This window comes from Coturnix japonica, chromosome 1, assembly GCF_054131305.1.
Source record: "Coturnix japonica strain WE chromosome 1, WE-NBRP24, whole genome shotgun sequence".
Taxonomy (NCBI): Eukaryota; Metazoa; Chordata; class Aves; order Galliformes; family Phasianidae; genus Coturnix; species Coturnix japonica.
Window position 1 is genome coordinate 58,201,278 of NC_140663.1, and position 23,057 is coordinate 58,224,334.

Below are 23,057 nucleotides of genomic sequence, written 5' to 3' on the forward strand. Positions count from 1 at the left end.
AAATAACTATTTCAGTAGGCTCTGAGATCTTAACAGCCTTCATGTAAACAAGCTGAGCAACACATTCTGAAAGTCTGAGAAGTGGTTGTTTTTTCCTGCTCTGAACGGGGACTGTATTCTAGGAATTGCCAAGCACTGTTTCTAACATTGACCTCATACACACTGACCTTTTTCTTCCTTTGTACTTTCCAGATTCAGTATAGATTGACTTTATTTACTACACTTGGGGGCACAGTCTACATGTAGGGCCATTATTTGTATTTGACGCATTGTAAAAGGGAATAACTAACTGTGTTTGTATTTGGCTTTAAATATAAATTATAATTCCTGTAAATATTCCAGTGGAGGATCATCAAGCGTAGAATCAGAAAAACTATTTTCTGAATCTCTTTCAAGGTTCAAGATTCCATTTAATATGCTCAGGTACACACAGAACAGAGATTTCTCCCCACCGCTAACAAAAAGCACAGTGGGCTATACACCAATTAGGAAAGCTATTACTGATTTCTCTGAATGTTTATAATAAACTAACAGCCACATATGCTGCTATACAGCACATTTTTATTTTTTATATACCACACATTTTTATCCCACATAATGTTTGTTGGACTTGGCAAACGCTAAACAACACTATTAGTAACTATATGAGGTTTGTAACATGTATTTGAATGTTAATAAAAATATAGTGTATCGACTGCAGAGAATGTATGCTGTAGACCATTAGTTATGGTAAGCTTGTTTCCAAATACAGTTTCTATGCTCAGTTTTCTGCTGAGAAATTGGAGGAGTACTGAGAAAGTACAGAGCATCTGCTTGATGTTTTATATAGATCATTATTTTAGAATAGATTGTGTAGTTTTTTATTTGTGTATTATCTATCTTTTTTTCTTGACACAGAAGTGTGAAAGATTGCTGCTATACCTCTATTGTCATGAAATGAGTCTTGCTTTTCAAGATCCAGTTCCACCTACAGTATGTACTTCACTTCTTTCCATTTTCTATTAATCAGTAGCATAATTGGCATGGTCCTAATGGCATTGTTATGCTCATTATCAGAAGTCAAGTTTTGTGGACATCGAGTGTATTGAATGTATTTATTTTTATTAAAACTGTCTGAAGGGCAATTGAACAGTTCTGGCACAGGCTGCCCAGAGAAGCTGTGGATGCCCCATCTGTGGAGTTGTTCAAGGCCAGGTTCGATGCAGCCCTGGGCAGCCTAAACTGGTGCCTGGTTTAGGGGTTGGTAACTGCCCACAGCAGCAGGTTGGATGATCTTAGAGTTCCCTTTTCAGCCCAGGCCATTCTAAGATTCTATGGAAGATGAAGCACTGGGTGGGAAGGAAGTTATGTGCAAAATTTCCCAAGAGCTGAATTTGAGAAATACTTCAAAAATAGACACAGAAAGTAAATTTAACACTGTCCGAGTGTTGTCACTAAAAAATGAACTGAGAAACATATTTATTTCTAAAAAAAAAATACCCAGTTTTGAAGACTGGAGTCCTGCTTAGTACAACCATGAAACAGAATTTTGTATTATTAGGTGCAAGTTTATGAATTTAAAATGCTAAAAACAACTCGAGTTCATCAGGCAGTGGAAGAAAAAAGCAATCTGTAGTCCAAGGATGTACAGAAGTGCTCCTAGTGTGGTCCAGTGAACAGTGCCTCTATGTCCCTTGAAACATGTCAGTGGAAAAAGATTTCATCAATAAGTAATAATGCCCCTATGCATCCTTCTTATTCCATTTGAGTAAGAAAGTACATCTGAAATGCCAAAATAATTGATCTCTGTAGTTTACCACCATTTCTAAGGATATATTTCATCTCTGAACGTCACTTTAAGCAATACATTTACTGCATCTGAATGGGTTGCCAGAGTTGTTATATGGCAGTCTTGAGGGTGAGACTTAATAGATGGTTCACCTGATGTACAATGTCAGCATCATTTACTTTATTCCATGTAGTAAATGCAGTTGGCTTTATTATTTTTCTTTTCTTTTAAAGGAGGTGTTTGGAGAGGTGTATGTATTTTAGCCAGTAAAACTAGTGTGCATCACTGTTACTCCAGTAACCCTATTTGTAAAAGGTACAGTTTTTAGATGTTAGAGTTGTATTTCAAAAGGTGAGGCTAAATTTTCCCCTCTCCCTCAGATTTAAAGGTCTGAAAAACAACATGCAATGAACGTGACTGCATGTGGTAACATTTTTCATCTTTGTTTAGGTTCCCGATTACTACAAAATAATCAAAAAGCCTATGGACTTGTCAACCATCAAGAAGAGACTCCAAGTGACTGATTCATTCTACACAAAGCCAGAAGATTTTGTGGCTGACTTCAGACTGATTTTCCAAAACTGTGCTGAATTTAATGAGGTTAGAGAAGTAGACACTTCATCTGTTCTTGTAGGCTTAAATACTTTCAGAAGAACTAAGTGGGGGTAGAGTTTACTTATTTAATTAGACTTACATTGATGATAAGAGCCCAGTGAAAACGTAGATCACCTTTGAGACTACATCAATATTAGATGAGTATGCAATTGAGATCCTTCTATTGAAGGGAGGAGAGCTGTAACAAACATGCAAACCGAAATAGCAGGGAAACAGGTAGGGAGAAGAATGGCTGTTCATCATATATGTTAATGGTGAACATTTGATTGAAAACTTGGTTTAATCCTCATTGTATTATATCTCAAATTCAGTGGAGTTTTCTTTCTGAAGTCTTACCCTTATTTGTGCTAGGAACTGAGTGGGCAAAAAGGGAGAGAATTGACAATGGAAATTAGATTTCTCTAAGTGTCTTCAGTTGGATTCTCCTTCGGGTCAGTCACTGGGAATACTTAATGCTATGGTGACACCCACTTCAGGAAACAGGTCAGCCATGGTGTGCATAAATGATTTCAGGGCTGCCTGGTCTTCTGAGATGTAGTCATTGTCCATGGTAGTAATATTTTTGCCATAATTAGAGGTAGGTCTGCATCCCAGAAAAATGTCAGCATTTCATGCAGTTGTTAGTCTTAGCAGCCTTGAGATGTACTTATGTATATTCTTAATGCTATTTGATTTTTGTAGCTTGTAAGAGCACCCGAAGGATATAATGTGTTTTAAGTATGAAGCTATTTCATGATGAACTGATGTTGTTAATTCACCCAACAGCCTGATTCAGAAGTGGCTGACGCTGGCATGAAACTTGAAGCGTACTTTGAAGAACTACTGAAGAGCCTTTATCCTGGGAGGAAGTTCCCTGTACAATCTAACTGCCAGAGTGAAAAAGATAATCCAGAACTTAGTGATGACTCAGATGATGACATCGTACAGCCTCGGAAAAAACGCCTCAAAGGAGAAGATCGACAGTTGCTCAAATGAGACGCATGTGGAACGTTTTTTAAAAACAAAGGATATTTATCACTGTCAATTGTCAAAAGGAGAAGAGTCCTGACTGCTTTGACCTGGAGGTCTGTGGATATCTACTGGACTTTCTACCCCTTGTCTGAAACACAATTCCAGGGGAGATCCAGAGCATGCAGAGAGCTTCCTTGAAGTTCCAAACTTGCAGCATACTTCTGGAACAGCACAGAAACTGTGATTTGTATGGGATGACAGCTGTTTAACTTTACTTTGAAGTTTGTATAGAATTGAACTTTAAAATGTTACATGGGTTCAACATATGGTTTTCTGAGTTTGAAGAAAATGTGATCTCACCAGACATTTAATTTTACCAAAGGCATGTGGCTGGCCATGATTTGGTTTCTTTGTACTGTATTTAACACAAGCCATGAAAACAGATGTTGTAATATTGTTGTCCTACAATGCTGACTGATGCAATGAAAGTGTAGTTGCCCCTAAAGAAGTTATTGGTTAATTTTAAAATGTGAGGGAGAGTGTATTAAAAATAACTTAAAGAAACAAAAGGAATTTGAGAGTTTTTAATATTGGAAGGAAAGACACGGGGCTTCGTTTTTTACCATTTTCCCTCAGCCAGAAAGAAACAATGGTATTCCTATACAATATGTTGTTTAAAAGGTGCCTCGCAAGTTTGACGTACTTCTGTTTAATGGAGTTAAATATTAGAAGGAGTATTTCAAGGGCAAGAACGTTTGCTTGCAACTATCAAGCTTTTAGGTAAGCTTGGGGGGAAAGAAAAGTGTCTTTTCTGTCTACAAGATCTTGTTGTTTTTCCAGTTTTCTAAATATTATTGTGGGAATGCAGCCAGTGTTAAATAAACAAGCATAAAGGAGGGGGAGGGTTTTAGAAAAAAGAGATCCTGTTCCTTGACCCTTCTGTCCTTGTTAAAATCAACAGAAACCAAAGACAAATGGTGTTGGAATTTTCTTTTTCTCCTGCTTTCCAGAAGTGCTGATAACAATGTAGATGGTTGTTTCTGCATTCAGCAATTGCAGGTTTAAAGTTCTTCTCTATGAGTGCCGTGGATGTTGGTTTATACTCTTCACGTATGTCATCTTAAATGAAAACTGTCTTATTTAGGAAGAGCAGGCAATCTCTTGGATTAATTGAGCTCTGATTTATGCAAGAGTTTTGCAGATGGAATTATGAAGACATCTGTGTGTACACAAACCTGATTTTTACTTGTCATGTAGCATTAATATGGTGCCTTGGATAGATCCTTCCAAGCCTAAACAAAAGTGCTGCTTGTGCTTCCCTTCTGTGTACCTATAGCAAAAGGGCCACATCAACTGAGAAGCTGCCCACCTGCCTTTATCCTAGAGTGGCCCTTCATATTTAAATGCTGTGGGCATTTCAGAACTCTCAGCTGTGCTTGCAGCTGGCCTTTGACAGTCACTACAGCTTTTGAAGAGCTGTGGTGGTTCAGTTGGGTGTTGAGCTTCCTAGAGTAGCCATTGATTTATCCTTCTTCAATTATTGTTATTACTTTTAATTATCTGAAGGGAGTTGCTTGTACTGGAGTTCTACCATCCCAGAGTTCCAGGGACAAATGAGAAGTGAAAGTGAAGGGGCTGAGCAGGATGGTGAGGGACACCATTCTACCAAAACAGGCACAATCACTGCTTGCTGCAGGAGCACAGTTAAAAAATGAGAGGCTCCATCACTGCGACATCTAGTGTTATAAAAGTCCTAAATACCCTTTCAAGTTAACTATGCTTCCAGAGGAAGCTGATGAATGTTTTTCTAGACCTTAAGCTGCAAGCACAAGTTTTGTAGAATGCTCGGTGCAGTTAGGGGTGAAGTTGGACACCTATGTAGCTTCATCTGCAAGTTGTTCTCTCAGTGGGAGATACTGGAGAGGAACGCTAATGGTTTCTTGCAGTCCAGTTGCTGCTTTTGATTCTCCCTTCAAAACTGGGAAAACTTTTTGAAATAAATGTACAGCAACAGTGGAACAAATTGAAAATAGTTTATTCAGAAAGAATCTCCCCAGAGTCACAGTATGTTCTTGAGGGGAATGTGGTTAATGGTATAAGACTATCCTGCACTCTGTTTTGCATTCAGACATTTTTCTTCCAGTACTGCAACAGTTTATAGAATCAGCAGCTCTATAGATCAGAATAGACATCATCTCCTGAGATGGAGGTGGGACCATCACTGTTACATTTGAATGTCCAGATGAGCAAGTGATTTGTGTGCTCTACTCTGGCTTGCCTGCATAAACAAGATGGAACATTATAGCTCTGTCAGCCTGCAACATCACAAATGCCTTAGTAAAGAAAGTGATTAAATAGGTCACCAAAGAACTTAAATTTGATAACCTGTGCATACCAGAGAACCTCATCTGCATGCTACCACGAGGCACAAAGGCAAGGCCATTTTTTTAGTGATCTGTTTGATCTTGTCTCTGTTTAAATAATACATGGGGAAAAAAATATGACTCAGCTTTCACTTTGTAGTTGTGAATGTCACCCTACGGACCTTCAGAAATTACCGATGTGGTGACATTTAAGATGTTAAAGTCACCTTTTAATGCAGGTGAGATAAGAACAAATATTTGAGGAATGTTATTTTGTTTTTCATAACTCAGTACTGTGTCCTCCCATGCTGCTATGGCAAAACCACATCTGCTTTGTGTACTTTGTTCCTTCTTTGTCTACTTAAACAATTAGAGATGATGGGTTTTTTTCCAACTTTTTTTGTGGCATAACACCACTAATAGCACTACTAGTAAAGAGTCTTCCTCTTTCTTCATGAGGTGGGTAGAAAAGATATTTATTGAATCATAGGAAGGGGAATGTACTTGAGAATGGAGCCCTTCGTCTGTGCAAATCATAGCTCTTACACTGCTCAGTTGTACTTTTGTATAATGGGAATGGTATGGAGAAGCAATCGACATCAAATGTGGCTCACAGGAAATGATGGATTCCAAAGGTTTCTTTTTCTTTTGTACCCAATCCAACATCAAACGCTTTCATTTTACTTGCTAAGAGAGGGAAAAAAAAACACACACACACACACAAAACCCATAAAATTAACAGAATGCACATGAAAAAAAAACCAAAACAAACCAGAAATGAATACAGAGGATAAATAATATCCCTTTCGATATGTGCCCCAAAAATTTTGCCTCTGATTGGCAATTCCTGTGGCTACTTTAAGAATAAACTGATGCTGTCCTAATAAACTGAAATAGGAGGAGATATAGGTTAGAATCAAGAAATGGCTTGGGTTGGAAGGGAATTTAAAGGTTGCAAGGGCAGGGATGCCTTGTGCTAGATCTTGCTGCCCAGGGCCCAACCCAACCTGACTGAACACTTCCAAGTGTTCACTTTAAAGAAGCAGTCGATCATTAATGTGTTGGTCTCTCAACAACCCTAAGGTTAATTGTCCCATGTGCCTTGTGGAAACCTGAGTTGAGGCCCAATGAACCCATGTGTCTCTCAGTCCTTGTTTTGGCTTACGAACCTTCAGAAGATTTTGGTTGTCTTTCTGGCTGAATCAAGATTTACTGTTTCTAAGTAGCCCGTAGATATAGAGAAGCTCTTGGAGAGCCCATACAAACCTGCAGTGCTCTGCCCTTGGTCTCGATGGGTAGTGTGATGGCAGAGATTGCACACACAATGCACACAGATGAGAAAAGACACAGGGCCCCAAGGAAAGATGCACTCATAAGAACCTGCAGATTCAAAGAAAGAAAAACAGTTCAAACATCTGTTCAGTGCTGTGGGAGCCCAGTGGTTAATTAGGAATTAGGGAGTGGACAATGGGTTGCAAATGTATGGGGGACTCAGCAGCACCCTCTTGAATCTAAGAGCTTTCAGAAAGCAGCAGACATAAGGAAGTTAACCCTGGGAAGGGAGCAAAGACTGTCCAAGCACTCTGTATAAATATCAGGTAAAGAACAAATGAGTCTGAAAAAGCAAACCAGAAAACCACCTGGACTGAATGCCTCCCCCTTTTCTGTTAACTTCAGGGACACGTCCCTGTGTATCTGATGGCAAGGTTTGACACAAGGCTTACTGACGTTGTCAGTGGTGCTCTTACTTGTGATATGAATGGCGCCACCATAGCTCCAACACGGCACAGTGACCCACTGGTTCCCATCCCCAGGGCTCGCATTGTGGTGGGATAAACCTGACACAGGTCAGAAAGAAATCAGATTAATGCAACTGTGACATGAGTTCTCATGGGCAACCTGTTCCAGTGTCACACTTACTGTAAAAAAAACCTTCCTCAAGTCCAATCTTAATCTCTCCTCTTCCAGTTTGAAACCATTCCCCCTTGTCCTATCACAACAGCCATTGTAGGGCTGTGTTCTATCCTTACATCCCCCAGCTTGTACTGACAGTGAGGGTTTCCATGACCCAGGTGCAAGACATTGCACTTGCCTTTGTTGAACCTCATGAGGTTCAGCAGGCCCTGCTGCTCAAGCCTGTCCTAGGTCTCACTGAATGGTATCTTGTCCCTCAGGCATGTCAGCCACATCACACAGCTTGGCATCCTACTATGCTTTGTATATTTTTCACATCTTCCTAACACCCATATCAATAGAACACTTCAGTATACACTTGGCTTAATTTAAGTCCCATTCATGTAAGTAGATTTTAGCAAGTAGGATTTTCAGTGATCTTAGAGGTTTTTTCCAACCTTAACGCTGCTGTGATGCTAAGTACCTCCAGAAGGACCCACCTCTGCAGTGTAAATGTAGATGGTATTGAAGTTTGCTGAAACCAAGGCACGCAGCATGAAGAGAAAGCCAGTCATGCCTGCACTAAAAGCAGTGTGAAGCAAATTGTTAGTGTCAACTAACAGTGACAGAGACACAGCCTGGTATGCTTCCACTATGCTAAGGCTTTGACGAGCTTGAAGTAAGACAAAATTGGTTGCTGGCAGGTGTAGTTGTTTGTTTAGTCCATTAACAGTGCATGTTTGCTACTGCTATAAAGAAGCTGAAGCAGATCTCTAGTTAGCCATGCTCAGGCTAGAGATAAGGCAGAAAAAAATGGAAATTATGACAATAATGGCAATTAAGCAGTTGGTGCCTGAGCAAATGGCTGTAACTCTCCTGACGGGCTCATTTACAGGGCTCCAGCAGATATTTACCTCTCCAATGGGGCCCTCCTTAGAAATCCCCCCAGGTCAGTTCAATAACCACAGCTCTCATGGAACTGAACAGTTACCTGGACGTGCAGATGTTGAGGAGAAGGAAGAACAGCGCCGTACATCCCATGGTGATGCACAGGCTCAGGCGTCTGCCAAGGAAGTTGATGCCCAGAATGTTCAGGGGATTTACTGAGACAGAAGAGAGACCATAACGTCAGGTGTTAGGGCTCTCAGTTTTGCAGTGAGCACAAGAAGGGGAGAGGAGGTTACGTGCGATCTCCCCCGCGGTGCTGATGATCATGGTCCGGTAGGCAGAAGGGCCAAAGGGGCGGCAGTAGCAGGGGCTGCGGCTCTCCTCTGAGACAGGGCCAGGGTTCGTGCTCAGTGGTGTCCTCGAGGTGCAGCCCAGGTCTCGCTCCAGCAGCTCAGCACTGGCCAAGATGACTCCATAGTAAGCAAAAGCTATGCCAAGCCTGCAGGGAGGAGCATGGTGTGGGTGGGGAGGGCAAGGAAAATGGCAGTGGAATGCAGCAGGTTTGGGGTGACCTAGTAACCCTATCATTGCTGTTTTACCCCAAGAAAGGAAAAGATGAGTGAAGAAGCCATGAAATCAACAGACTTTCATTAAAAGTTTAATGCCAAGGGCTTGCTTGTAAGCCTTGACACACTGACATCCCTTCTGATTGTAACACTGCTGCGTTGGCCAGATGCTCACTGCTGATAGTACCACCTTCCCACTCTAGTTTTTACAAAAGGAAATGCTCCTGCATCCCTCAGCTCCTCCTTCAGTACTGGTTGTAGACTGCTGCACTGCAAAGCACTGCTGCCTCTGGGCAGGAGATGCAGTGATCCAACTGGGAATGTGCTGTCCAGCATCCACCCAACCTCTTAATACTTCCAGGCTGGGAGGTATCAGTGCTGGGGTCATGCAGAGGACAGTGTGCCCTTTTGATCACTTGTCTGTAAGTGGAGGCATTCCCATACTGTCCCTTCCTTCCTGCAGGGAACACCTTGTGCTTAAAGCTCACATGTAGGATCTGTGTGGGTATCTTACTCCCTATTCTTTCTGCATAGTGATTTTCCAAAGGAGTTTGCATCAGCTGGAGAGGCTCACACCGCACCCAGGCTTGCTGCCAACAACAGGGCACTGGCAGTGACAGCCTCACTGTGTCATTATCACATAATTCAGCATACACCTCATCAGGCTGAGAAGTCATTTTCACTTTTTGGGGGGGTTTTCTTGGTTTCAGTTTTAATCCCCTCTGGCAATTTCGGAAACAATCTGCGGAGTGTGGGCTGCAAAATGAGCTGCCTGGGGATATGGGGATGCTGAGGGCACAAAGAGACAGGGACACAAACCTGAGAACACGCCAGTACCTCCTGGGGGAGCCGGAGAGAAAGGAGGATTAAGAAACAAAAAGATATTTCATAATAGGCATACAAGTTGATGGGAAAAAAACATCAAATATTCAAGGCCTGGCTTAGCAAGATTTTGGGTCAATGAGTTCCCACGGACCCATTCTTTATACATTTCCATTCCAGACAGCCAAGTCAATGAAACATATATTACCCATGCATACAGCTACAGGGAACAAGGCAAATGGAACTCATCTCTCTGCAATCTTACATTTCCCCAGCCTGTGGCACTGATACCAGTCACTGAGTTTATGTTGGAGCCCTCTAACAGTGAGGGCTGCATACGACTCATTCTCTCAGGATGAACAAACTGGCAACAAGGAGTGAAAGCAAACTGAGGGCACCGTGGTGCTCACTGTGGGGAGACCAAGCTGACCAGTCCTGAGGGAATAAGAAAGAGAATATATATGTATATATAACTTCCTTTACCATATGATCCATATCTGCAGAGTGGTTCTTAGGTACTTGGGGTGGAGGAGGTCTTTGAGTCTTCCTCTTCTTTCCTGAAAATAATTTGGTAGAAAGGCACCTTTCACATCAGGGCAAATGCTTTTTGGCAGCAATTGGTGCCCTGGCCTCAGTGCATGTGCCCTGGGCATCTCCTGGCATGGATGGATGGATAGACAGCACAGCACCCTCCAGAAAGGAAGCCCTTTTTCAGCAGATGGCTGTGGGAAGGCATGCTGCAAAGCAAGGAGGGAGGAGAAGAGAGAACCCCACACAGCCCCTCCCACACACCACTCCAAGTCCACAGGGACAGGTATGGGGCTGCCTTTCTATTTTTTATTCATTATTGATGTAAGCCTGGAAGGGTGGATGTCTAAGCAAAACCCTGTGTGTAGCCAATGTGGTTCTATTACATAAATTCAATTAAAAGATGGGGAAGTCTTAATCCTAATTAATTCCAATACAATGGCACCATCTTGCATGAATTGCTGAGGATAATGCCTGGTGCCTGTGGGATTGAATAAGCAGCAAAGAGGTCCAGGAAAGGGACTTAAAAGAGCCAGGCCCTGGACAAGATAAGTGTTCAGCTCCCAAGCTGCTTGGAAGAGGTGGAATTGGTGGCTGGGGAAGGCACTGGGACCAGCAGAAGGGCCTTGTCCTATGGCCACAGTCCCCAGGGACACCCCAATGGGCAGGACCAGGGTCTTGTTTTGCTGCAGACACCCTGAGAGCACGTGGTGGTAGAAAGCACTTGTTTTGGAGCTCTTTTTGTAGTAAAGGCAGCAAATGTGAGAGATGTGGAGTGAAATATGCTTGATGGCCTTGCTCACATCCTTATATCCAGGTACCAGTGGACCAGGGACAGGATGGGATGAGTCAAGATGGGATGGGACAAGAGGGGCTGAGACAAGATGAGATGAGATTGTATGGGGTGAGAAAGGATAACGGGGTGAGGCAATGCTGCAAGCTGAGCTTACCTTGGGAGGTTCCTGCAACACTCCCTCAGGCATCGCTGCCCGGTTCATCTTGGCTATCCTCTGCAGCGTGGCCAGGGCAGCCGCGTTATTCCCCGTGGACACATTGTAACGTGCTGACTCAGGTATGAACTGAAAGTGAAGCAGTATTAGAAAACCCTCCTGCCTCTTTCCTAGCAGCCTGTGCTGCCCACATCCCATATCCTGCCCAGGAGCCTGACAAGATTGGTGCAGGGGTATGAGTCATTCCTTGGGATGTTCTCTCCAGCTGTCCCCCAGGGCACCACTGCTGGAACTGCATGGTCTAAGATCTTTCAGCTCTCTTATTAAGAACTGACTTTGCCCTTGCACTGGCTTCTGGAGGTCTGCCACAGCCAGTTGCCAGAGAGGGAACCAAAAACACAGGTTTAACAGAACTATCCCTTAAATAATGAAGTTCTAAGATGGGAAGAGGCACATGTTATTGTTACTACTACTAAGGGTGATGCCTCTCAGTGACTAGGGAAATGCCAGGTCAGTGGCTGCAGGAAGTGAGGACAGGCTCTTCCTACCTTGAATACCATGATGAGAATGATGCCAGGAATGGAGGCGATTCTGATCAGCCACCGCCAGCCAATGGTTGGGTTTACCACTGATGCCAGGCCAATAATTAACAAGGATCCTGCCAACCAGAACACCTTCCCAAGGGAAATAGAAGGATTAAAAGTCTTGAATGTACAGCAACAATTTGCTTACTTTCATCCCTTCCCCTGCTGTCTGCAAAGATGAGTTTGGGATGAAGGAAAGAGAAAAATACAGATGAGAACTGGGGGAGGGATGTGTGAGGACAGTCTTAATTAGTTCTGGACAAAAACAGGTAACTTGCTGTAGTTGCCCTTGTCCTTCCAGTCACATCTCTGCTAACACTCATGCCCGTGAATTCTCTTGTTTGAACCTCTTTGGGGGTGCAGCAGATGTATAAGGACCAAAGGCAAAAAGGGGACAAATTTCCACTGTTGGAGGTTGGTGGGCCTCCAGTGGACTCAGTTCCAAGTAGTACCAATGGGGAACCTGGCCCCAAGACTGCAGGTTCCCTTGTTACCATCAGGAGAAGAGCCCCTTTCGAGGGCACCGCACAAAGAAGCTCCAGCAGTACAAACCACAAGGCACAGCAAGTTCATGAGTAATCTATGGGTAGAAATAACACATTTCTGTCCCTTTTTATATAACTCTGATCTTCTGGTGCTTCTTTGATAATAAATTCCTGGGATCAAACACACTAATGAAAAGCAAAATACCACTTCCACCAAGACTGTATACCAACATTTTCTGTTTCAACAGCCAGATGAATTAATGAGTTAAGTGAGGCCTTTGCAGATCATTTGCACATGCATAAAGTGCTCCTGGCAGAAATTTGAGTAAGGGCTTACCCCCAGTCACGTTGTAAGGGTGGTCACAGCCCTTCCAGCACATCTCAGGCCTAACTGAGGCCTTCAAGGCAAGGCACTGCCCAGGACCTCATCTGGGACCCACCTCATTAATCACATATAATCACTGCAATTCAGTCCCAATGGCTTGTATTTACCTTACGTGAGATCCCAACACAACCCAGCTGGAGATGTTGAGCTGCCCTGATCACAGACCCCTCCTCAGCCCACTTCACTTTTGGCTCATGCTTGCACAAACTTTTTTCTTTCTGTGAATGCTGGAGAGACCCTGATGCACTCCAATGAATGCTGAGTGCAGGAGAAGCCATAAGCACTCTTTGCCTCAAGTAGCCCCTCAATGACTACTGGATTCCACTTCCCAGTGGAGAAAACACGCACTCCCGCTGCAGCCTGGACTCCTGAGTGACAGCCCAACAGCACTGACCCCATTAAGTCAGGCAGCACATTTATCAGCAGGTAGCGGAAAGGGCGGATGTCAGCTGTCACTCAAAGTCCCTCCACAGTGTTGGGATGATCCAATTAAGAGAGAAGAAACGGCTTCTCTCCTGCACACAGCTGTCTGTGTGGATCCTCAGTAACACACAGCGCACACTCCGTGGTACAGGAGGCACTCACTCAACCCAAGACAAACGCAGATATTCTGGCTTGTTGGGGATCTGGCTTCCAAACAGCAGCACAGCAAATCTTCTGGGACTACGAATGAGAAGAAACAGTAATATGCCCGCTCTTACCTGAGATAAGGGCAGCATGTATCCTCGGTACTTGGTAGGCAGAAATTCTGTTTTTATGATAAGCCTAATGAAAAGAGGAATGAGGCAAAAGGACAGACAACGACAATTTCTGTACCAATCAAAGAACAATTTGTTCAGCTCAGCTGGCATCCAGTGTGGATGCCTGGAGTCAGAGGTACTGCCCCTCTTCCACTGATGTATCAAAACGAATTATTTGATATTTCTGTCTGATTGAGGTTATTTCCTCAAGGTTAAAGTTGTGTTTTTAGGTTGCGGATGTCCTGCTTATCTGTGACAAACATCCCTCCTGAGACTTGATGTTTCTCTTCAAGATTTTCATAAATAAGAACAGTAAGAACAGACGTCCTTGAAATAGAGGCACACGTCCAAGACAGTAACAATTCAGAAGAGACTGGTCCTTAGAAAACCCAGCCACGCATAAAGTCAGTAGTGGGATACCTCCTAAACAACAACTGAAGACCTCCACACAAGCGCAGAAGACTCAAATATGTTAATATAAACTTGTAATTGCAAAGTGCCATTGAATATATGGGTGCTGAAGCACTGGCACAGGTTGTTCAGATAGCTAGTGGATGTCCCATTCCTGGAGACACTCAAGGTCAGGTTGAATGGGGCTCTGAGAGCCTGATGTAGGTGTAGGTGTTCCTATTTGTTGCAGGAGAGTTGGACTAGATGACCTTTAAGGGTCCCTTCCAACTCAAATGATTCTAAGATTCTATAATAAAATGCAATGGGTAGGTGTGACTTATGTATAAGGTAAGCATATTCTGAAAACTTAAATAGAAGCCAACATGAAGATTTGGGGGTCTTGATTTGTGGGGATATCTCACCTGACACTCTGCACAGAAATAAAGAAATGTCTCTTGTCTAAACACTTTACTTTTTGAATGTGTTATGGGAGATATAAAATCAACACCATCACTGGGGTAGAGATTCATACTGGCCCTTTCCATCATCTGAACTGTTGAGGTGCTTTATAAAATATGCAACACCAGTGTGGGGAGGAACTATAAGTTCTTCCTGCCTGCTTTGCCCTGTTCTGGCCTCCAGCCTCCAGCAGTACCAGCCTCCCATACTCTGCTTTGACAAAGGGCTTTTGAGTCAGTGCAAACTGCTTTGTGCTGTCCTGCATAGGCAGTAGGTTTGGGAAAAAATTGTGCATTCAAAACAATCTTCATAGGGTCTCAAAGGGAGGTGAAGGAGAGGCCACCAGAGGTCTGCTATAGGAGGGCATTGCCTCACGTTCTGGAGAGCCCACAGCCTCTTGCCCTGAATTTCAACACAGGCTTTGAGGAACTACAGAATATGCTGATATGTTGCATGTGTTTCCCTGACAGAGACAAAAGAAATCACTTATTTTATCAGCCTTCTAGTGATGTGGCTGTGAATACAGTGATTTTCTCCTTCCCTCCCACATCTTCATACTTTCACCACGACAAAGTGAAAAGTTTAACTTAAGTGGGAAGGTTTTACATCAGTTCAAGAAAAATTTGCTGCTCTAAGCAGAGTCGTTGTGACCTTTTTACAAGGAAGAAGCCTTTGCTCATCTGTTACCTGTCTAATTGTTTTTATAATATATGTGCTTAATAAGACCTCTGTCATTGGCTTAATGCAAACCAGCCCTTTCCACTATTCCAGGGCTGAGGAGACCTTGGGAACTGCAATTTAGGTAGATAGACAACGACCCAATGAAAGAACAGAACAGCATTTTGCTTTAAGGCAATGTGGGAATTTGCTCTCCCATGCACTTCCAGCCCCCTTGGAGGCCCCTTCCTGGCTGTCTCCTTCAGGTTACAGCGCAGCCTCAGCTTATCAGGCTCAGTGCACGAGATGCTGGGCGCTGTGCCAAGGTCAGCCAAAATGAGCTGTGGGATCTCTAGGCCCCTGGATGCCTCCTTGGAGGAAGAAAAGTAGAGCCATGCTCTTATTATTTAGAAACAACCTTAAATAAAGACACTCTAGTGTAAGCAGTGGGGACCAAGCACCAAATATTGCCTGTCTATTCCCTCCCCTTTGACTGCAAATGATTTAGAATCGCTTGCTTTCATTATGTTCCCCCCTTATTCTCAAAGAAAATAATGCATTTAAAAACCTGACTTTCTGTGCTTCAGGACTCTCCCTTCCTCCCTTCCTTCTTTGTGTCCTTCTGATCCCCAGCAGTTCCTACCAGAGTGGGAGGAAGCTGCTGACCTCCCCAAGAAGGCTAGTTTGTCTTTGTCCTTGCCATAAGGCATGAAGCATGGCCTTACCCTTGAGCGTGGCCTGACACACCACCTCCCACCATGGTCCTCAGGAAGACGAACCAGATGTAGGAGGGTGCAAATGAGGTCAGCAGAGAGAAATAGGCTCCCCAGAGGAAGGAGAGCAGCAGAATCTGCAAAGGACCAAATTAGGGTCATATCATCTAGGGTCCTCTCTGTTTGGGACAGCGCAACAAATATTTGTATGGTTTGCTGAAGCCAGGGTGCAAGCTAAGAGAGAAGCCAGCTTGGCCCTGAGCTCAAGGGAAATGAAAAGAGCCATGAATGGGGACCACAAAGTTTGTTTTCATGTGGCCCATCATTCTTTCATGGGAGGAGCAGCTTCCCAGCTTCTAGAAGCTTTGAGGAGGGCTCAGGTGTATTGGAAGGGTTTTGAGCCCCATGCTACAAGCCCTCCTGGCAGCAGTGCTGCTGGGATGCTGCACAGCAAAGAGATGGAAGGGACAGAGAATAGCAGGTCCTGTGTTTGTCTTATCAGAGGGCTCAGGAAGAGTACATACAGCCCCAGCACCCACTTACCTTCCAGCGGCCATACCGGTCAGCCAGGAGCCCAAGCACTATGCTGAAGACCATGTAGCCAAAAAACACCATCTATGGATGTAGCAGAAATGCTTGGTCACAGGCTGAAATGATGACTGAGCACCTGGTGGAAAGGCAGAGCTAACCCAGGGGAGCTCAGGTACATGCAATGCACCTCAGAGACCAGATGGAGTGGAGCCAGGATCCATCCCTTCCCAGACCTCGTTTAAGGGTTGGAAGAGGATGTGAGGGTGTCTTGTTGGAGATCCTTGTCTACTAGAGGCCTATCAAAGGTAAGCAGTTTTTCTTCATCTGTTTCTGTATCCACAGCTGCTGCATTTGTGCTTGTTCTTGTTTGCTGCAGCCCAGGATTGTGCCACTCTGCTATTACTGCTGTACTTCCCATGACATTATAGCATTACAATGGAGAACTGGAAACAGCTGTGGGGTACTCATTCCCAGCAGCACCAGGCTGCTCTTCAAATCAAGTATCTGTTAAAGGCTCTGTAAACAGGAAGATAAATTGCAGTGACAGAGTCATGTATGGTCCTCAAAGTAAAGGGATTTCCAAAGCATCAGGAAATGGGAGCCTGTATTGGCACTATAGTTCTGGTTGTGTGTGTGTGCTCATGTCATATTGCTCTCTAGATTTCTACATTTGTGTCACTGCTCTTGTCCCTGGGAGGAGGCCTAGGAATTTATTTGTTCCTTTGGGAAATGTACATTATAAAGCCTGGGGTGGTGACACATACAATGCACATGTGATGGATGACCTGCATGGGGAAGATGAGTCACTCACTGTTGTCACGAGAGCCACCTGCCAGTCTTGAAGCTGCCATTCACATCGGATGAGCGGGGATACAACAGCTATCAGCATGATCTCCATGGCTTCAGCCACCTTTAGGGACAAGCATACACATTAGCAAGAAGGGAAGCTGTGAGGATCCCATGAGAGAAAGACCCCTAGCAATGCCAAGCCTGCAGTCAAGGAGGTATCACCATGCTTAAAAGGGCTCTGTGAAGCTGTGGTGCCTCAGTGGTCTCAGCCCTGAGCGTGGTCTGCAAGACATTCCATGGGAATGAGGAGTGGACACAGGATGGAAGAAAGCTGCACCTAGAGAGTGGATATCTAGGTACAGTATAGAATCATTAAGGTTGGAAAAGACCTCTAAGATCATCCAGTCTGACTACTAACCCATCCTCACCATGCCCACTAACCATGTCCCTTTGGTGCCTCATCCACATGGTTCTTAAATACTTCCAGGTATGGCAACTTCACCACCTCCCCAGGCAGCTGGTGCCAGTGCAGCACCACTCTTCTGAAGAGGAACTGCTTCCTAATACCCAACCTGAATCTCCCCTGGTGCAACTTAAGGCCATTATTTCTCCTACCATTGCTGTGACCTGATAGAAGACTCAGCACCCTGGCATGTCATTACCTGGGAAGTTTTCCAGGTAGCCCTGAACCTCTGAGGCAGTGGGATGGAGCTTCAGGCCAGTGGTGAGGCCAGGATGCCCTGGGTCAACCTGTTTGCTTTTGCCTTGAAACAGGTTCAATATCAGGGTTGGCCAATGTTGATTTTGGCCAAAGCTGACACAAGCAAGAATCCTACTTGAGAAGGTATGTGTGGAAAAAAATAATAAAAATGGGCTGCAATATCTTTTTATGGTGATTGTAGTTGTTACTGCAAAATAGTAAAGAAAACAAGGGGAGTGTTTCTTCAGGCTGGTGGTGTCGGTTGTGGACACTTACCCCAGTGCTTCCCATGATGAGAAAAAGTGCAATGTGGAACCTCCCAAACCCAATGGTTTCCACAGCTTCTTCCACTGTAAATGTCTTCTGCCCTGAACACCAGTGGGAAAGAAAGACACACACACACACGGAAAAACCCCATCAGTAGTCAAATAGTACATTCTCAGGTCTTTATGAAATGGGAACATTTTCTATGCTGTGGTAGGAGAGAAGCAGTATGAAGCTGGTGTCTGAGGTCCAGGTAACTGGAGTGCCAGAACCCTGCCTCTACCCTGCTTCACAAGGACCAGCATTTCTGGTCCTGCCAACACAAACCCACCTTTTGGGGGTTCTGGTCCCTCCGTATGGATTTCCTCCAAGGCAATAGAATTTGCTGCCTCTTCTGGTGCAGTGGCCATCTCAGCTGCTGCTGGGATCCACTGTAACTGTTGGAGAAGGACAGGTTACTGTAGAGAGCAATAAGGTTTCCCCTGAGCTTCTCTTCTCCAGACTGAACAATCCCAGTTCCCTCAGCTGCTTCCCATAAGATTTCTGCTCCAGACCCCTCACAGCTTTGTTGCCTTTCTCTGGATACGCTCCAGGGCCTCAGTGTCTTTCTTGTAGTAAGGTGCCTAATGCAGTACTCAAGACGCAGATTAACCAGTGCTGAGTACAGGGGGGATGATCACCTCCATGTCTCAGCTGGCTGCAATATTTCTGATACAAGCCAGGGTGTCATTGGGGATATCTGGGAACACTGATGGCTCGTGTTCAGACAGCTGACCATGACACCCCCAGATCTTTTTCCTCCATGCATCTTTCCATCCACTCTGTCCCAAGCCTGTAGGGTTGCCTAGTGTTGCTGGCATTACAAGGCAGCTTAGCTGAGCTGACAAATCAGTCATTGCGTTGCTCTGGCTGTTTTCATCCAAAATTCAGAGAATGAGGGAAGATGCAAGAGCATGTGTAATGGCTTCCCTAGCCTGGACATGTGAAGAAAGCCAAAAGATTCTGCACCATCTCCAAGAGCTGAGAACTGACAATGATCTACACTAAGTTGTCCCTCTAAGGTGGAAGTGTCTCTTTCAGAAGCTGGGGCCAGTGAGCTGTAGAGGCACTGCACCCTGTTTTTGAGAGCACACAAGAGCAGGAAGCAGAGCCAGTGGGAGGAGCAGGGCTGCCCAGCCTGTTCCCCCAGCCCTGGCTTCCCAAGAATGGCACACTTGGCAAGGAGTACAGACCTAGCTCCTTCTTGCCCAGCCCAGCCCTGCAAGCACTGTGGTCCCCATAGGACAAATGGACCTCTGCCTTACCCCACTGTATCAATCCCCATCCACTTAAGGCAGCAAGAAACAACCACAAGCTCTGCATTGTAATGGGGGCAGCTGGCTTGCTCGTGCAGAAGGTCTGGTTTCCAGTGCTACATCTTTAAGTCTGATCACAGATGCTTTTCCTGGTAAGAAAAGCTCATCTTAATCCAGTGGTAGGGATTAAGCACACAGCGAGCTTTAACCCCCAAGCTTTCCTGCTGAGGGAATGCAGTGACTATTGCAGGGGAGGCTCAACACATCTTCAGTTTAATAAAAATCTCTCCTTCAGTGGCCTCTATCCAGAGCTGCTGGACTTGGTGAGAAAGTTCTCAGTGCTGCCCCACAAGGGTCCAGGGGCTGGAGCAGAATAAGCAATGAACCTAATCATAGAATTGTAGAACTGCTCAGGTTGGAAAATGACAAAGAGCATCTGATGAAAGGTACAAAGTCTCATGGGAGACAGAGGGCAGCGTAAGCACAAAAAACAGAGTTACAGTGCTCCCAGCTGGGCACAATGTATAGAGGTGAAGTTAGAAGGAGGTCATTAAGGGCTAATAGCAGTTCAGTTGGGTGGATCAGATACACTGACCTTGCTGTTATAGATCATTAAAGCCCAGGATCCCAGAGGATGTGCATGATATTGGTCACTACTTCCTCTCAGCACCATCCTCGCAGGCAGTGGTAGCTGCCAGCAGCACATGGCACCAGCAGCTCATCATGCTGGCCATCATTTGCAGATCATTTCCAGGTTGAACTAGCTCAACAGAAGTCACATAAGGTGTCTGGAAGATCCCATTGGAAGGGATAATGGTTGACAGTGTGTCTGAATCACAAAAGGCCTCACAGTAACAAAACCTGAGGCCCTGTTATGCTCCTTGTCTGGACATTTATGATTAGGTCCTGCAAACACAACCTGCTGTAAGACTTGGAGTAAAGTAAGGAGTAAATCTCCTGAGGGTTCCTATGGAGAACATGGTTCACTGCAAACCACTTGCAGCCCTACTTGCCCTTATGAAGCATCTCATGTCTGTCACAGCTCTTTGGGAAGTTACGAGAAAGAGTTTCCTGCTATTTGTAAATCACAGTGAAAATACTAAATGGCAATTACATGAGCCAAAAAACAGCAGTGCCAAAAAGCTGTTGTTGGCAGGGAAAATAGCAATCCTCTATCAGAAGGGAATAACCAAGAATGCAGTGAAACCACTGCTTGGTCCTAGCAGTGAGATGACATGATGTATGAATGATAAGATACTCCCACTCTTAAGTCAAGATTCAACTATATTTCTTGTTTTTGTAGGGTTTTGTGTTGTTCTGAGTGAAGTTTTCTTACCTCTGAAATGCCCTGGTCACAGAGGAGCGAACCTTTCTTCCCTTACATCTGCTTCTTCCCCTTCTGCTGTTTGCTTTCCTCGTTATGTTGGCGTTGCTGTGTGTTTAGAATCCAGCTCTAGGGAGTCAGATTTCCACCTTGCTGGATACAGTACAGTCCCTCCCCAGCCACCTCCTCTCCAGAAGTGGGTGGAACAGGGAGGGTGCCCTGTGTCACAGGGACTGTGAGCTCTGCTGGTCCCTCTGCACATACACACACACTCTTTGGGAGTGGCCCACCATGGGTGATGGTGCTCATTCATAGTTTTTGGTGGGGATGAGGAGGGAGATCATGGAATCATTGAAGTTGGAAAAGACCTATAAGATCTCTCATCCAACCATCAACCCATCCCCACCATGCCCACTAACCACACGCCTCGATGCCACATCCACATGGTCCTTGAATGCCTTCGGGATAGTGACTCCACCATTTCCCTATTTCAGAAGCAGGAGATGGAGAATGGACAGTGGTGAGATGACTTTGTCGCAACACTGGTGAGATAGTAGGGGATAAGTTTCAGAGAGCACCCAGGTAAAGGGGTTTTGCTGCCCTGTGCGAAGCCATGGGCAGAGCTCAGCATCTGCTGCATCTATCAGCTGCCTTAGGCCAGTTGAAGCCAGTTCAGGTGCCATTACCACAAAGAGAACAGGGCCTGTTCATCAGCTTCATCTCTAAACTTCCTGGCCAGTGTGTACCCATAGCTCGCAGTGATTCTGACCTTGACAGTGCAGATCTCAATACTGCAAGTTGTGCTGTCCAGTAAATTCAAGCTATGATAGATAAGTGCTCTTGACTAGGAGTGTGCATGCTGACCTTTATTTCTTTAATATGTTGCCTCAAGTGCAGTTGGTGTTTTTTGTCTTCCTCTCATGAGAGCTCCCCAAATCCTTTTCTTTTGAAATACGCTTACCATGCTGACAGCAATGCTGTAGGAGTTGTATCAAAGCATGGAACTTTCATGCTGAGTTTCACACTTCCAAGCATCAGGAATGTATTTGCTGTCAGCTAACATATGCCATTTCACAGCCCTATTTTACGTCTTCCTTTTAATAAGAGCTGATATTCAGCCACAGCCATTGTTGACAACTGTTAAACTAAATGCAAGATCCAGGCAGCTGGATCCATATCCTATGCTCTTATTGCAGTAACTCAGGCACTACGCATGCAGTCACAGAAGGGTACTGATGTGTTGGCATTACAGCTTCTCATTGCAGGAGGGAAAAAATAGCCGAAATTCCAGTGAAACTCTCAGCCACAGAGATGTGCTTTCAGACCCACATGTCTGGGACTGAATGAAGGCTTGCTATCTATTACCTTTTTCTTTATTTTTTTAACCCACCTCATGATATTTTAATTACTTGTAAAAGAAATGCAAAGACTGGTCATAGTGGAATGTGAACAGGAACATCTGCATGTATGAAAGTTCCAGGAGAAACAAGAGAGTGAAGGTAAGAAGAAAGACCTTCACAGCTTGCCAGGGACATGACAGACAGCTATCACACAGGTGAACACTGAGGAAGATGCTGTTTGTTGCAGGAGCCAGAGACCGAGCTCCAGGAAACTCCTGAAGACTACAAAAACTCTATTCACAAACCATCCATCACCTCTGATCCATCAGACATTAGGGACTGGACATGGGACTCTGGCATCTTCATCCCCCACGTCACAGGTCATCCTGGCAGGAGGGCCTGGCCATACACAGCTCTGGCTCTCATGAGGAGGAATAAATAACCCTAAAAGAGTGAGTGTGAGTATCTGAAATCAGTTTGACTTTGTTATCACATTCCCATGTGGCCATTCACCGAGGTTTTTTTGTATTAATTTTCTACAAAACTATATAACTCATGTCATCAGCCCTCAGAAATAAACACCTTCCCAGCAATGGATTCAGAGGCAACACTTCTTCTTAGGTTAAAAATTCCCAGTAAAGTGTCTGGAAGTCACACTTCTATCAATGGGTAAAGTCCAAACAAAGACAACGAGGTGTTGTACCAAGGTCAACCAGTTTGTAATGGCAATCTCTTCTGGAACTGACTACATCTGGTGGCCATGTTCACAGCACCAACTAGAAAATCTGATCTCATTCAGCCTAAAAGCTCCACTGGGGAATGGGCAGTCACTGCTGTGCCCCAAAATACCTAAATACCAAAATTCCTAATTGTGGGAATACAAAGACTGTACAGTGACTTTACAGAGCTTGTAAACTTGTAATAAATGATTTAGATCACTCACATCTGAGTCCATGCATCAGAGGCTGCACCTAATAGACAATCTGAACTTCCCCTGACACAACTTGAGCCCATCACCTCTAGTTCTATTGCTGTTAGCCAGCCCTCCCCCACCTCA

The 23,057-nt window shown here is 44.6% G+C and overlaps 2 protein-coding genes across 14 annotated transcripts in view; one reads left to right on the top strand and one right to left on the bottom strand.

Moving 5' to 3' along the window:
* The window catches only part of TRIM24 (tripartite motif containing 24), a 54,546-nt gene extending 50,293 nt beyond the window's left edge, over window positions 1-4,253 (top strand). For 6 of the 9 annotated variants that reach the window (XM_015867130.2, XM_085521793.1, XM_085521801.1 and 3 more), the window contains 3 exons: window positions 898-972; window positions 2,219-2,368; window positions 3,149-3,903. In XM_015867130.2, the coding sequence (XP_015722616.2) occupies window positions 898-972; window positions 2,219-2,368; window positions 3,149-3,358 (435 nt within the window). In that variant the 3' untranslated portion in view covers window positions 3,359-3,903. Of the gene's footprint in view, window positions 1-897; window positions 973-2,218; window positions 2,369-3,148 lie in introns of all 9 variants that reach the window. The other 3 variants (XR_014936414.1, XR_014936412.1, XM_085521771.1) reach the window with 3 other exon arrangements.
* Window positions 4,254-6,157: 1,904 nt separating this feature from the next.
* On the bottom strand, window positions 6,158-20,796 carry SVOPL (SVOP like). Of its 5 annotated transcripts, XM_085521843.1 has the most exons (16): window positions 20,673-20,796; window positions 18,373-18,478; window positions 18,054-18,145; window positions 17,100-17,198; window positions 16,301-16,372; window positions 15,770-15,894; window positions 13,500-13,563; window positions 11,893-12,018; window positions 11,345-11,473; window positions 10,350-10,423; window positions 8,775-8,977; window positions 8,582-8,693; window positions 8,091-8,172; window positions 7,446-7,535; window positions 6,964-7,077; window positions 6,158-6,384 (listed from the first exon to the last, which is right to left on the bottom strand). In XM_085521843.1, the coding sequence occupies exons 2-16, from the start codon at window positions 18,449-18,451 to the stop codon at window positions 6,373-6,375; spliced, it is 1,473 nt and encodes a 490-aa protein (XP_085377969.1). In that variant the 5' UTR covers window positions 18,452-18,478; window positions 20,673-20,796; the 3' UTR covers window positions 6,158-6,372. The 5 variants fall into 5 exon arrangements, 3 of the variants coding, with proteins under 3 accessions (XP_085377969.1, XP_085377975.1, XP_015722627.2); XR_014936420.1 differs by lacking the exon at window positions 8,091-8,172; XM_015867141.3 differs by lacking the exon at window positions 6,158-6,384 and having other exon boundaries at window positions 6,402-7,077.
* Between the last annotated feature and the right edge of the window lie 2,261 nt (window positions 20,797-23,057).

Excerpts from the sequence above, each read along its gene's own strand:
- SVOPL (XM_015867141.3), bottom strand. The coding sequence starts at position 18,451 with ATGGCCACTGCACCAGAAGAGGCAGCAAATTCTATTGCCTTGGAGGAA. Across the intron at positions 15,895-16,300 it reads ACCGGTATGGCCGCTGGAAG|ATTCTGCTGCTCTCCTTCCT; the intron begins GTAAGTGGGTGC and ends GGTCCTTTGCAG. Across the intron at positions 8,173-8,581 it reads CTCAACATCTGCACGTCCAG|TGCAGGCATGACTGGCTTTC; the intron begins GTAACTGTTCAG and ends CACTGCTTTTAG.